Source organism: Bombus vancouverensis, chromosome 6, assembly GCF_051014615.1.
Source record: "Bombus vancouverensis nearcticus chromosome 6, iyBomVanc1_principal, whole genome shotgun sequence".
Classification (NCBI taxonomy): domain Eukaryota; kingdom Metazoa; phylum Arthropoda; class Insecta; order Hymenoptera; family Apidae; genus Bombus; species Bombus vancouverensis.
The window spans coordinates 559,456-571,733 of NC_134916.1; the positions used below are offsets into that span (position 1 = coordinate 559,456).

Consider the following 12,278-nt stretch of genomic DNA (forward strand, 5'->3'; position numbering starts at 1 on the left):
AATGTAATTGGATGGAAGTCTAAAAAACAAAGGTGTGTGACAAAAGCCCCGACGTATGCAGAGTATGTAGCTCTATCGGAAGCGGTGAGCGAAGTAATGACTATCAGAGAACTAATGAAAATCTTCGATGTAAATGTAGACGATAACCCTGTAAAAATCTATGAGGATAACTCTGGAGTAATGAGTATAGCTAAATACGGAACTTTTACAAAAAATTCTAAACACATTGAAGTTCATTACCACTACGTTCACGAGTACGTAAAGGAAAATAAGATAAACATAATAAAAGTAAGTACAGAAGGAAACACTGCGAATATTTTTACGAAGGCACTGTGTAGAGAGATATTTGAAAGGTTTAGGTCATGGATGAATGTAAAATAAGAGAAATGTAAATAAAGCGATAAATGTTAAATATTTTGTTAATTCGACAAGTATGTAAATAAAATTAAGTGTACAGTATAAATGTAAAGAGGCGTGTTAGGGAAGTGATACATTTACACTGTACATGAGAGTGTGTGTGTAAGGGTTAGAGGGCGTCAAGGTCTTAGTGGAGACAAAAGACTGTTGCCAGATGTTAGAAGAATCTAGGATAGTCGGTTGGCGACAAGCGTGCGTGCAAGACGTTCTTCAGAGTGTAATATAGATGTATAACTGTAGTGTGTAAAATATAGTCAATAATTTGTATTCCCAAATCCTCGAATTTCCTTAACACTAACGAAACTACTCAAGCTAGCCGGCCTAAGTATCCGCAAATGGACATCAAACGACCGGGATCTGCTACGAGGATTACCTGAGGAAGACATCAACAAGACATTACATCTCGGTGAGTCCTCAACATTAAAAACACTCGGCGTCTTTTGAGATTCAGCAGACGATTCCATTCTATATTCTGTCAAGACGATCAGCGACACTTCCAGAGTCACAAAACGATCAATCAGTCCGGTCATCGCACAAATTTATGATCCACTGGGATTGTTCGCTCCGGTAATCGTCCGAGCAAAAATGCTTTTGCAACAAGTCTGGACATTGAATGTAGATTGGGACGAATCTCTTCCAACAGACTTACATACAGAATGGATCAGCTACCACACACAATTGCCGTTGCTAAATGCTGTAAGATTCCCACGGAAGCCCATCATAGAATCCGTAAGGAAAATTGAACTACACGGATTCTGTGACGCTAGCGAAAGGGCATATGGAGCGTGCGTATACATGCGAACGACGGACCAAAAAAACAATATTTGGACTCGACTCCTCACGGCGCGATCGAAGGTAGCGCCGCTCAAATCGCTCACCATACCACGTCTCGAATTAAGCGGGGCACTTATTCTGACCTCCCTGATTTCGTCAATACAACAGGCCCTGACGACCAAGATATCGCGGATCGTATACTGGACTGATTCCACCATCGTGCTCCATTGGATCAGGTCTTCGCCGCACACCTTAAAAACATTTGTGGCGAATCGAGTGGCCGAGATACAGACCAAGACCAACATCACCGACTGGCGTTATGTGCCTACCGATGATAACCCAGCGGATCTCATCTCCCGAGGTCAGACGCCCAAGGAATTCCTATGTCCGTCTATTTGGAAAAACGGGCCAAGTTGGCTCCTGCAGAGCGAAAACCATTGGCCGATCTGGAGCCCGACACCGTTGGTCAACATCCTGGAACAAAAAAGGACGATCTGTCTAACAACGAATATCAACGACAACACACTCCTGCACCGATATTCGTCCTGGACAAGACTAATAAGAATCGTCGCTTGGTGTCTTCGATGGAGACATAACCAACACCGATCTGCCCATCTCACAACAGACGAATTACCTGCGGCGCACAACAGATTAATGAAGATAATACAATCCAGTCATTTCGCGACAGAAATTCGGACACTCCAGAAAAATCGAAGCAAGGACGTTGGAGGAAAACTACAGCCATTAAATCCCTTCCTCGACGAAGAGGGGATACTACGAGTCGGAGGACGACTAACCAACTCCGCTATACCCTTCAACCAAAAACATCCATTTATTTTGCCGAAATCCACTGTAACAGAGCACCTTATAGAGCAAGAACACCGGAACAACCATCACACAGGGATACAAGCTACGCTATACGCGGTGAGACTGCGCTATTGGCCGATCGACGGCCGTAGCCAAGTGCGGCGCACTCTCAGAAGGTGCGTCCGCTGCTGCAGAGCTAACCCTCCACCAGTGGAATACTTGATGGGTGATTTACCAGAGGCGCGTATTACCGAATCGCGTCCGTTCACGAACGTCGGAATCGACTACTGCGGCCCATTCTATATCAAGGAGAGGAGGGATCGCAACCGACGTAAAATCAAAACATACACTGTCATATTCGTTTGTCTGGCAACAAAGGCGAGGCATCTCGCGGCGAGGATACTGCGCACCCATCCTTACCGACAATGGCACCAATTTCGTCGGGGCTAACCGCGAGCTGCAAGAACTCCGGACCCTACTGCAGTCCGACGACCACCAGGAGAGGGTACAGAATTTTCTCGCCGACCGACAGATACAATGGCGTTTCAATCCTCCGAACCCACATTTTGGCGGTTTATGAGAAGCCGCGGTGAAAGCTTTCAAACGCCATCTCATCCGCGTCGTCGGCACGGAGCTCTTGACCTTTGAGCACCTCAACACCCTTGTGATTGAAATTGAAGCCATTCTTAACCCACGCCCACTGACTCCCATATCATCCGATCCGAAAGATCCTCCTGTCCTCACTCCCGGTCATTTTCTAATCGGTGATACACTAACAAGTCTACGGGAACATGATAAGGGCAAACATAACATTCGTGAAGGCACCGTAGTAATCCTCAGGGAGGATAACATGCCATCTATGCAATAGCGTTTGGGCCGCGTAATCAAGGTCCATCCAGGAGTCGATGGAATCATCCGGACCGCTATCGTGCAGACGGCAACAAGCATCCTGGACCGTGGTGTCAAAAGACTGGTCCCCTTACCCATTCAACCAGATCCAGACGAACTTCCACACGGAGCGAAGGAATTCACCAACGACGCACCTGACTCCACAGCCAGAATTTGATCGGTGCCCTCTCAACGGAGGGAGGATGTTACATCGCCTGAGACATCTGCACGCCAGCCCTCGCGATCGGACAGCCAACGGCCTGCGTCATTCCGACCCTCAATAAACCTAAGGACCAACCATAACTTTCACTTCCCTGTATTGTGTCAACATGTGTCTTCAGTCAATCCATTTGTGCTGAAGAATTTCTTAAGCCTAAAAATATTTTCGAAACACATCCGGTTTTTAGAGCGGTCCTTGGGTTTATTAGGCGCACTTAAAAACACGGAGAAAGCGGGTACGCACCTATTAGGAAAAACCGAATAGTTATCTAACAAAACAAGCTGGTTTTTCCCATGAACAAGGTCATCTGCCAACCACGATGGTAGGAGGCTTCCTACTCATCCCATCAAGCATTAGCGTAGGTCATGACCAATCGACACCGTGGATCGTTACTCTCACTTTTCCTACCGAAAAGTGTGAACAACGAATCCGCGTTCTTCAGGCAAAGGGGCACACCCACACCGAACTTTCTTCCGTATTAGCATAAGAGCGGCAAATCAGTCTAAATCTAACGCCTAGCGTTTAAGTCTAAACACAATGCTAGAGGAGCGTAATTCACGGAAACTATCTAAGTCGGTTCTCGGTATTGTCGAACATCCATCTCCTCTACTAAATATATTGTAGTGCTACGTCCACTAGTACATTAAATTCAATTATAGGAGCCCTGCTCTAGCGTGCATATCTATCTTATCTTCGTGCGATAAGTTGTTATCTATTTATATCTACTCAACAGTGTAATCTAAGTGTTGGAAATATATAACTTATAATTCTGTGAATCACAGTGTTATACAAACTGAATCACCCCTATTATCGCAACGGAAATCAGGGGATCGATCAATTCGTGGTGTCGATTGCTATAATCTTAACGGGAATTTACGACTCCCGTTGACGTCTCTCCTCGCGATTGCGCCTCCCCGCGATTGGTGGAAACTACAGACTCGATCGCGAGCAGGGCAATACATTCCGATCTATCAGTTAGCAACCAGTTATCAATCAGTTATCAGTTAGTCGCGTGAAACAGTATCTAACAGTATCTACAGTATCTTGAGCATTAACGAGTATTAATCCGCGATTTCATTTTGCAATTTATACTTTGTACTAACGACTCACGTATACAGGCTGTACATTAATTTATCATTTTAAATACAGGGTGGTTGGTAACTGGTGGTACAAACGGAAAGGGGGTGATTCTACGCGAAGAAAGAAGTCGAAAATATACAATAAAAATTTTTTTCTTAATTTTTTTAAAAATCTACTGTGAGGTTCGTTATAACGAGACGTGATAAAGTGCACGCGTACCGAGCGAAAATTCAAAGTCGATTTTCTCGAAAATAAAGTCTCAAACGAAAAATTTTTATTGTATATTTTCAACTTCTTTTTTCGCGTAGGATCACCCCCTCGACGCTTGTACCACCAGTTACCAACTGTATATTCGACGGTTTCAACAACGAGCAGTCTCGTCCTTTAAACCTCACGTACCAACTATTTTCTACACATAAACATCTACACGTGTATCTTGTTTTATGTAACGCTCGATGGATTTATTCAAAGTTTCTGTTAAGTTTCTACAAACATTCAATTAACAAAAACGTCGAGTTAATTTTTTAACCTTAGAGGTTTTTATCTAACACGTGTTCCTATAGAAATCATTCGATCACGTGTGTGTAGGATATAATATTATTCGTATCTATTTTACTACCATGTAGTATAATGCATTTTCTAATAACGCAGCACTACAGGTTTTAAAATAACGAAGTACTGTTTGGTTCGAAACAACGTATGACTATGTATATCGAAATAATTGTTACGACCGTTTGCGGAGAGACGCAGTCGCGAGGAAAACGCGTCAGCGAGAGGCGTAAATTCTCGCTACGATTCGGACAATCAACGCCGCGAATTAATCGTTCCCCTGTTTCGATTAAGATAACAGAGGTGGTTAGAATGAGTTTAACATTGAATTAACAGGGTTAACATAAACTTGTATATTTGACAATATTTAAAAATAACATTATGAACACGCCACAAATTATTTAACGATTATACAATTAATTTGTTAGTAATTCGACCCGCCTTTATAATATTTCTTGATACATTCGTTAGACTAAGCGACTTTAATTTTACTCGTCTGAACTTCTCGATGCATTCCTTTTGAATCCTCAAATGATACTGATGCCCTTCGATGTTTTCTTTGTCTTCTATGGGAGACGACCCCCACTGCGCTCGGGTCACGCCACCGTTCGCGCCATCGTCAATTCACATCAGAGATCAGGCCACACACCGCGGGCAGGATGGCGCCCAGATGTCTGCACACCCTTGGCACGTACCCTCAATAGTCCTAAGTACCTATCACAGGTCTTGGAATTTTCATAGTTAAGGTCCTTCAGACCAAGCGAGTATCTCTCGTCTTAGGTTTCCTTTTACGTTTATTGTATACTACGGGTTAACACGGAAAGTTAGTTTTCCTTACGTCTGGTATGTTCTGTTAACAACTTTCGCACGAGGGTGGCAAAGAAACTTCCTGGCCCACCAACCGTCTTATTAACCAATCGGAGACGGTGTCTACTACCCTCACTTCCCTAACCAAAATTGTCATTAACAAATCCGATAGTCCCGTGTCCTTAGACACACCTACCCACATTTATTCTGTATCCTTAGAATAGTCAATATATCTTTACCGGTCTCTACCCTAATAACAGTCGCGTACTTAACGTATCAGTGTAACTAGGTTTCACATAACGTGGTTGGAGTGAATCGTGATTTATGTGTGTTAATTCAGTGTGTATTGCATTGTGATTGCTGAATTCATAATAAAGTTTAATTAAAACAAAATTAATAGTTGTGTTACGACTCAGCTATTTCATTTTATCATCCAATCCTCAAGTTTACGTGACACTCACGTATGTCACCTTCTTTGTGTAGATGAAATAACGGACCGAAGACGAATCGACGTTTCTAGAACTATGCGCTTGTCACGTAAAATAAAAAAAGGAAATCTCAGATGAAAAGGAAGATAAAATATAAAAAAAATAAAAAGAGAATTTATTTTTAAACACTTGTGTAATATCGGAAAATAAGGATAGAAAATTTTTCCCGATTACTTACAATTTATTAATATTAAATTGAATATACAAATATAAATTGGACAGAGAACGATATTTATTTAACGGAAACTAAATGCAATACTCGTATCTATATCAAATAACTTTACAGTTATTTGACCACTCTCGTCACAACGAATCTAACACACACACACTCTCTCTCTAACAACTCTATCAATTCTCACGACTCTACTCTTCGACGACTCGAAACCTCTAACGACTCTACTCTTCGACGACTCAATTAGCTCTGATTCTCGCAACACGCACACTTTTCGATTCGCCTTGGATAGCGAAACCGTCCTTCTTCTAACGTTGTCTATTGTTTCCCTCATACCTATGTAAGAACTACCAACTACGTGCCTTTAGTCACGTAGGCACTCTTAAATGTAAACGAACCACAGAAACACGACGTACACAGTTTTTCTACTTTCAGCTGATTTCTAATTCGAATTACTTTACGATATTGCACTTGGTTTACACTAATTACTGGTTCTGAACTCCAGCCGTGACTTTCGAAGACTGAAGCTCTTACAATTTAACTTTCGATTGGATCTGTTTCTTTTTTCTTCGTCCCTCAATAACCCCACTATCCGCGCGTTTGTTAGGCGTCCGCAACCATTGCCACGTACGCCTTCTTCTAGAACATTCGGCGGAAGGACCGTTGGGATATCGATGGCTCATTAGGCACTTCGGCGATATGCGTTGTCGCCGAATAATACAGCGCCAAGAACATCGGAAAACCATACTATTATACATATCCAGATAACTTCGAGCTACATCTTTGCGTGCAAAACGTTTACCAGCAATATCAATTTTAAAACACGAATATACGATTACTACAAGTTCCACTTTAACATATTTTGATTTTAAACAACGTTATATCGCAGCTGCTCTTCTGGAAATTAACAATATATTTATTTTTATTATACATTAATCCCAATTAACATTAGTTCTCAAGTCTCAATTTTATAGCGTTTAATGTTATTCACGATTGCAAGTGATTTCGTCAATAATTTTTGTAAACATCGATCTAGCTTAACCTAGGGACTAATGACATCGCCTAGTTTACAACCAATTACACGCTTTTCTTTTTAATTTGTTGATCGAATTGCTGGACAACGATAGAAAAATTCACTCGTTCGTTTTATTGATCGACTGCAAGATTCAATTTGAACAATCTTAATGTACCTAACATAATTTTCAAATCAACTACGTTCATTTACAATTAGTGTAAGTATTTATAAATAATTTTTTAATGGGTTATAAACGTTTGATTTTCTCTCTGTGCTTTTGTTGAAAATTGTGGATCTTTGAGGCCGAAATAATGTTATAGGAACACTAAATTTATACTGAGGATTAATATTAAAATAATGAAATATTTATTTCATGAACGATTCTTTATATGTTCATCGATACACACTTGCACGCGTCTCAGCACTTTCTTCTATATCCGACTGTTAACTGACTCTTAAACGACTCTTAACAGACTGAAGAGTTTACATTCCTTTGTTTTCGAGACGCTTCGGACACACACTTCCACACACTGATATTCACATACAAGTATCTCTATTACGCCTTTAACCTAGTCCAGCACAGAAAATTGTACATATCTCATTACACCCCCTTAATTTTTTGTGCTGCATATTCATTTCCTTTTATAAATCAATCAAACTATTCTTAAAAATAATCTAAAATTTTCAAATTTCTTCCTCCCTAGAGCCTTCGTTAAAATATGAGCTACATTATTTTCTGAATCTACTTTTATAATGTCAGTCTCTTTATTTTCGTAACTTTCATTCACAAAATCGAAGTGAACTTCAATGTACTTAAAATTTGTTGTTAAGTTTCCAAATGTTGATATCGCAATCGTTCCAGAATTCTCTTCGTAAATTTTTATTGGTGTCTCGATCATTATTTTGAAATCTTTCAACAATTTTTTTACAAATTTAATTTCGCTCACAGCTTTCGATAAAGCTACATACTCGGCGGTTGTTAATGATTTTGTCACGCCACTTTGCTTTCTCGATTTCCAGTAAATTGCGTTTCCGAAAAATCTTATGATAAATGATTTTCTATCTACTTTATCTCCAGCCCAATCAGCATCAACAAAACAATCAATAACTTCAGCATTCAAATTTCTTCTATAAGTTAATTTTAATTTCCTAGTTAAATATAAGTATTTCAAAATTCTCAATGCATATTTATAGTGTGTCTCGTTGTAACTGTTTTGAAATCGACATAAATAGTTTACACTATAGCTAACGTCCAATCTTGTTCTAGTACTAATATCTAATAAAGCTCCTATGAGATTTCTATATCTTATATAGTCTGAGGCTGATTGTGCGGGTTCTAAACTTAAGTTTTGTTCCATTGCTGTAAAATATAGTTTACTATTTTCTATATTATATTGCCTTGCTAATGACTCCATATAACTACTCTGATCCAATTTCATCTCACACTTCTTATTATCGTACTCAATGTTTATTCCTAAGTAAGTCCTTACTTCACCTAAGTCCTTCATCGCAAATTGGTTTGACAATTTGTTTTTAATTTCATCGATTTTTCTTTTGTTTTCTCCACATATTAATAAGTCGTCTACGAATAGAATTAAATATATAACATCATCGCTCTCATACTTCATATACAGACAATAATCACTCTTACTTCTTTGAAATCCTAATTTTTTCATATATTCGTCGAAACATTCACACCAAGCTCTTGAACTTTCACGCAATCCATATAACGCTTTTGGTAATTTACACACTTTCCCGCTTTTATCATCATGACCTATAGGTTGTTTTACAAATACTTCCGATTTTATAGTTCCGTTTAGGAATGCTGTTTCTACATCCATTTGCATAATCGTCAAACCATATTGACAACAATAAGATAGTAATAACGTTTGCATTTTTGCCACTGGAGAGTATAAATCTTCCAGTACTTCCTTTTGTTGGAAGCCTCGAACAACTAGTCGCGCTTTCTTACGATTATCAGATTTATCCGTATATACCCATTTCAAGTCTAATACTTTTTTGTCTTTTGGTTTCTCTACTAATTGCCAGGTCTTATTTTTTATTAAACTATTCATTTCTCGTTCCATTGCTTCTTTCCATGAACCGCTGCCATCTCCACTTAAAGCTTCTTCATAGGTTTGAGGACTGCCTACGCTAACTACATTCACATACATGAAATATGAGCTCGTTTGGCCATATCTTTGAGGTTTCTTTCTTTCCCGTCCTGACATTCTCAAATTATTTCCTGTATTTGTCATTTTTCCCACAATTTGAGCGTGAGATTCTTGCCTTTCAAAGTAATTACTTATTTTATATAAACCATGATCTTTGAATGCGATCCCTATCAACTTTCTGTATTTGTTATATATCTTTGAAATATTTCCTGAGACTATCTTATTTTCATTCGTTACTCTCGCATAGCTGACCAAATTATTATCCATTTTTTTCATATAAAATACATTAGACATTGTAAATTTAATCCTTCTTCTGTTTACTTCAAAATAAGTTAAAATTTTTCCGACTTTTGTTGCTTTTAGAATTCTACCGTCTCCTGCCTTTACATTTATCGGGTTTTTAAATTTTCGTATTCAACAAAATAAGAGTCATCATTTACAATGTGATCTGAACATCCACTATCCAATATCCAATCTATTTTTCGCGTATCGCTAGTATATACCGTAATTTCATTCTTACTATTTTCGCGCTCTACTCTCGTTAGGAAAGATCCAATTTCTTGGTCGTCATAGCCCTTGTAGCGTAAAAATTAAGATAAAAACAAGAAAATTGTCAATTTCCGAACAGGAGGTCGAGTTCTTTTATTTTTACTCAATTTGTACAGTATTATTTTCGGTTCGCGATGATACACTTTTGATTCTTGGGCTAGTTGAGAATTTTTTCAGACTGACTGGATAATTTTGAAGGGAGCATTTATATTCTTTTATTCGTTGGAGTGGGAGAAGGCTTTGCTCGTACTTATCATATATTTCGGAGAACGGCTAGAATGACCGAATGCCACTCAGGCGGCTGAGAACGGATGCTGACCGGACGGTCACACGTGATAAGGCGCTCGGAATTTTGGTTTATCATATGGCTGCTCGAATTTCACCTGTGACACGCTCGTTTCCCGCAAGGAGGATTCGCTTTTGCGAGTCTATGGGGGCTGGCAAACCCACGTTCCCGCAGCCAGGGAGGACCGTCGGGACAAGCGTCCCGTTTACGTGAGTCCTCTATGTACACCGCAAGGAAGGTTGCTGTGGTGTAAGACTAAGTCTTCCCCACGGAGCCTTGGGTAGTAGCGCACCCACGATCCTGAAGCCAAGGGTGAGACCGTCGGGAGAGCCGCCGAGGTACATTTCCTCAACTCCCGCTTACGTGAGTCTCATCTGGGTCTGACTGCACGGTGTGCAGGTAAACTGTGCAGCAGAGACGTGGCGGTACACACGCGCGGTCCCACCGTTGACAATGAACGGTACCACGGGCGGCCGAGTGTTAGCCCAGAGGGCGTAGCGAACCCTCGGCTCGGCCAATTATGGGTATGGACTCGTGGTGGCAGTGGTTGTGGCCAAATGCTGGCAAGAGGGCCGAGTTAAGGGGGACAAAGTCCTCCGAATGGCCTTCGGCGGGTGAGCAGCGTCCCACCTGCTCCGGATACCGTCCCGAGAAGACGGAAGGGCTTGGAAAGGGCCCCGTTCGACCTGAGACGAGAGAGCCTCCTGCGGGCGATTATTTGAGGTAAACCGGTACTGTGTACCGTGTGCGCTGGTTGGGCGTATCCTAACTCCGATGGCTTCTAGGGTTGCCCGGGTGCTGTATATGATATTAAATCTCAGGAAAGTACCCGACACCAGAAACCAGACTACATGTGACACTCTCGTTGTGTGAATAATTTGCGTCGTGTTGACTTGCCTTGTTGTAGCGTTGTTGGCAGCCTCTGGTTTGTCCTCGTTGTCCATATCCTCGTCCTCTTTAGCCAAAACCTCGTCCGCCGCGACCTCTATTCTGCTGCGGCTGATACGCACCTCCTTGCCATTGCGCTCCTCCGTTCTTTCCGCCATTGTTTCCGCCTCTGCACGTGTTTGTACAATTTCTTACCACGTGGCCGTACTTTCCACAGCAATGGCACTTTATGTCCCTTTTTTCAGCTGTGAATACATTTGACCTTGTCCTATCACTTTCCCTCTTGCTACGCGTTTCCCACATTGTAATTTTATTTTTCAAAAATTCACATGTTCGATCACATTCCATCACTGAGTCGATTAAGTCACCAATATAGCTCTATAATTCTGGTAGTGTTCTCAGCATGTAGTCGAGTTTTTCACGTTCACGTTTTTTCAAATTCCGTGAAAAATGAATTTGATTCTTCAAAGTCTTTCAGCCTCATCATGTCTAAGTCTACTTTTTATACAAATTTGCAATGCTGTTGATTCCTTCATATACATTTCATCAAATTTATTCATTATTTTTAAAGCAGTGTCCTGATCACCAACAAATTCTAATTGTTCATTTGTTAAACTACCATAGATGTAGTTCATCGCCCATTGATTCTTTTCATCCCAGTTGTCTTGCGCATCCGTGTCCATCTTCTCTCGTGTAGCCGGTTCATAACATTTTTTACACTTTAAATACATTTTCGCGGAGGTTGTCGCCATCAGATGAAAAGAGAGTTTGGGTTTCGTTCTGGGACTACCGGTGGACTCGTCAATAAGGCTATGCCCGGTAGTCCCTGCCTTAGACGTAGAAGGAGTCTCGCTAGGTGCGGTATTTGTATCGTGCGCCCATATATTCGACCGCTAGCGAGATAGACAGACTCGTTGTCGTCGTAGCCCTCTGGTGTTGGCAGTTGGTACCCGCGGATCGCCCGGGAGGTGTTGCGCCGCGTTGATTCTTCGACCTGTCGTCGTCCTATTGATACCGAACCGCCACAACATTAATATTCTTTCTTCCACATTTTGTAATCACGGCCATCGAATACTTGAACCTTAATTTCGTCGTCCCTTGGAATCTTGATTCGTTTTTTTTATTTTCACCCTCTTTTTTGTTTTTCAAAAATAATTCTCTTTA

At 40.8% G+C, this 12,278-nt stretch overlaps 1 protein-coding gene across 1 annotated transcript; it reads left to right on the forward strand.

Annotated features, from left to right (window-relative positions):
- Positions 1-1,002: 1,002 nt before the first annotated feature.
- Positions 1,003-2,448, forward strand: LOC117162221 (uncharacterized). Its single transcript, XM_033344085.1, has one exon. It carries the CDS (start codon positions 1,003-1,005, stop codon positions 2,446-2,448), a length of 1,446 nt encoding a protein of 481 aa, XP_033199976.1.
- Positions 2,449-12,278: the final 9,830 nt, after the last annotated feature.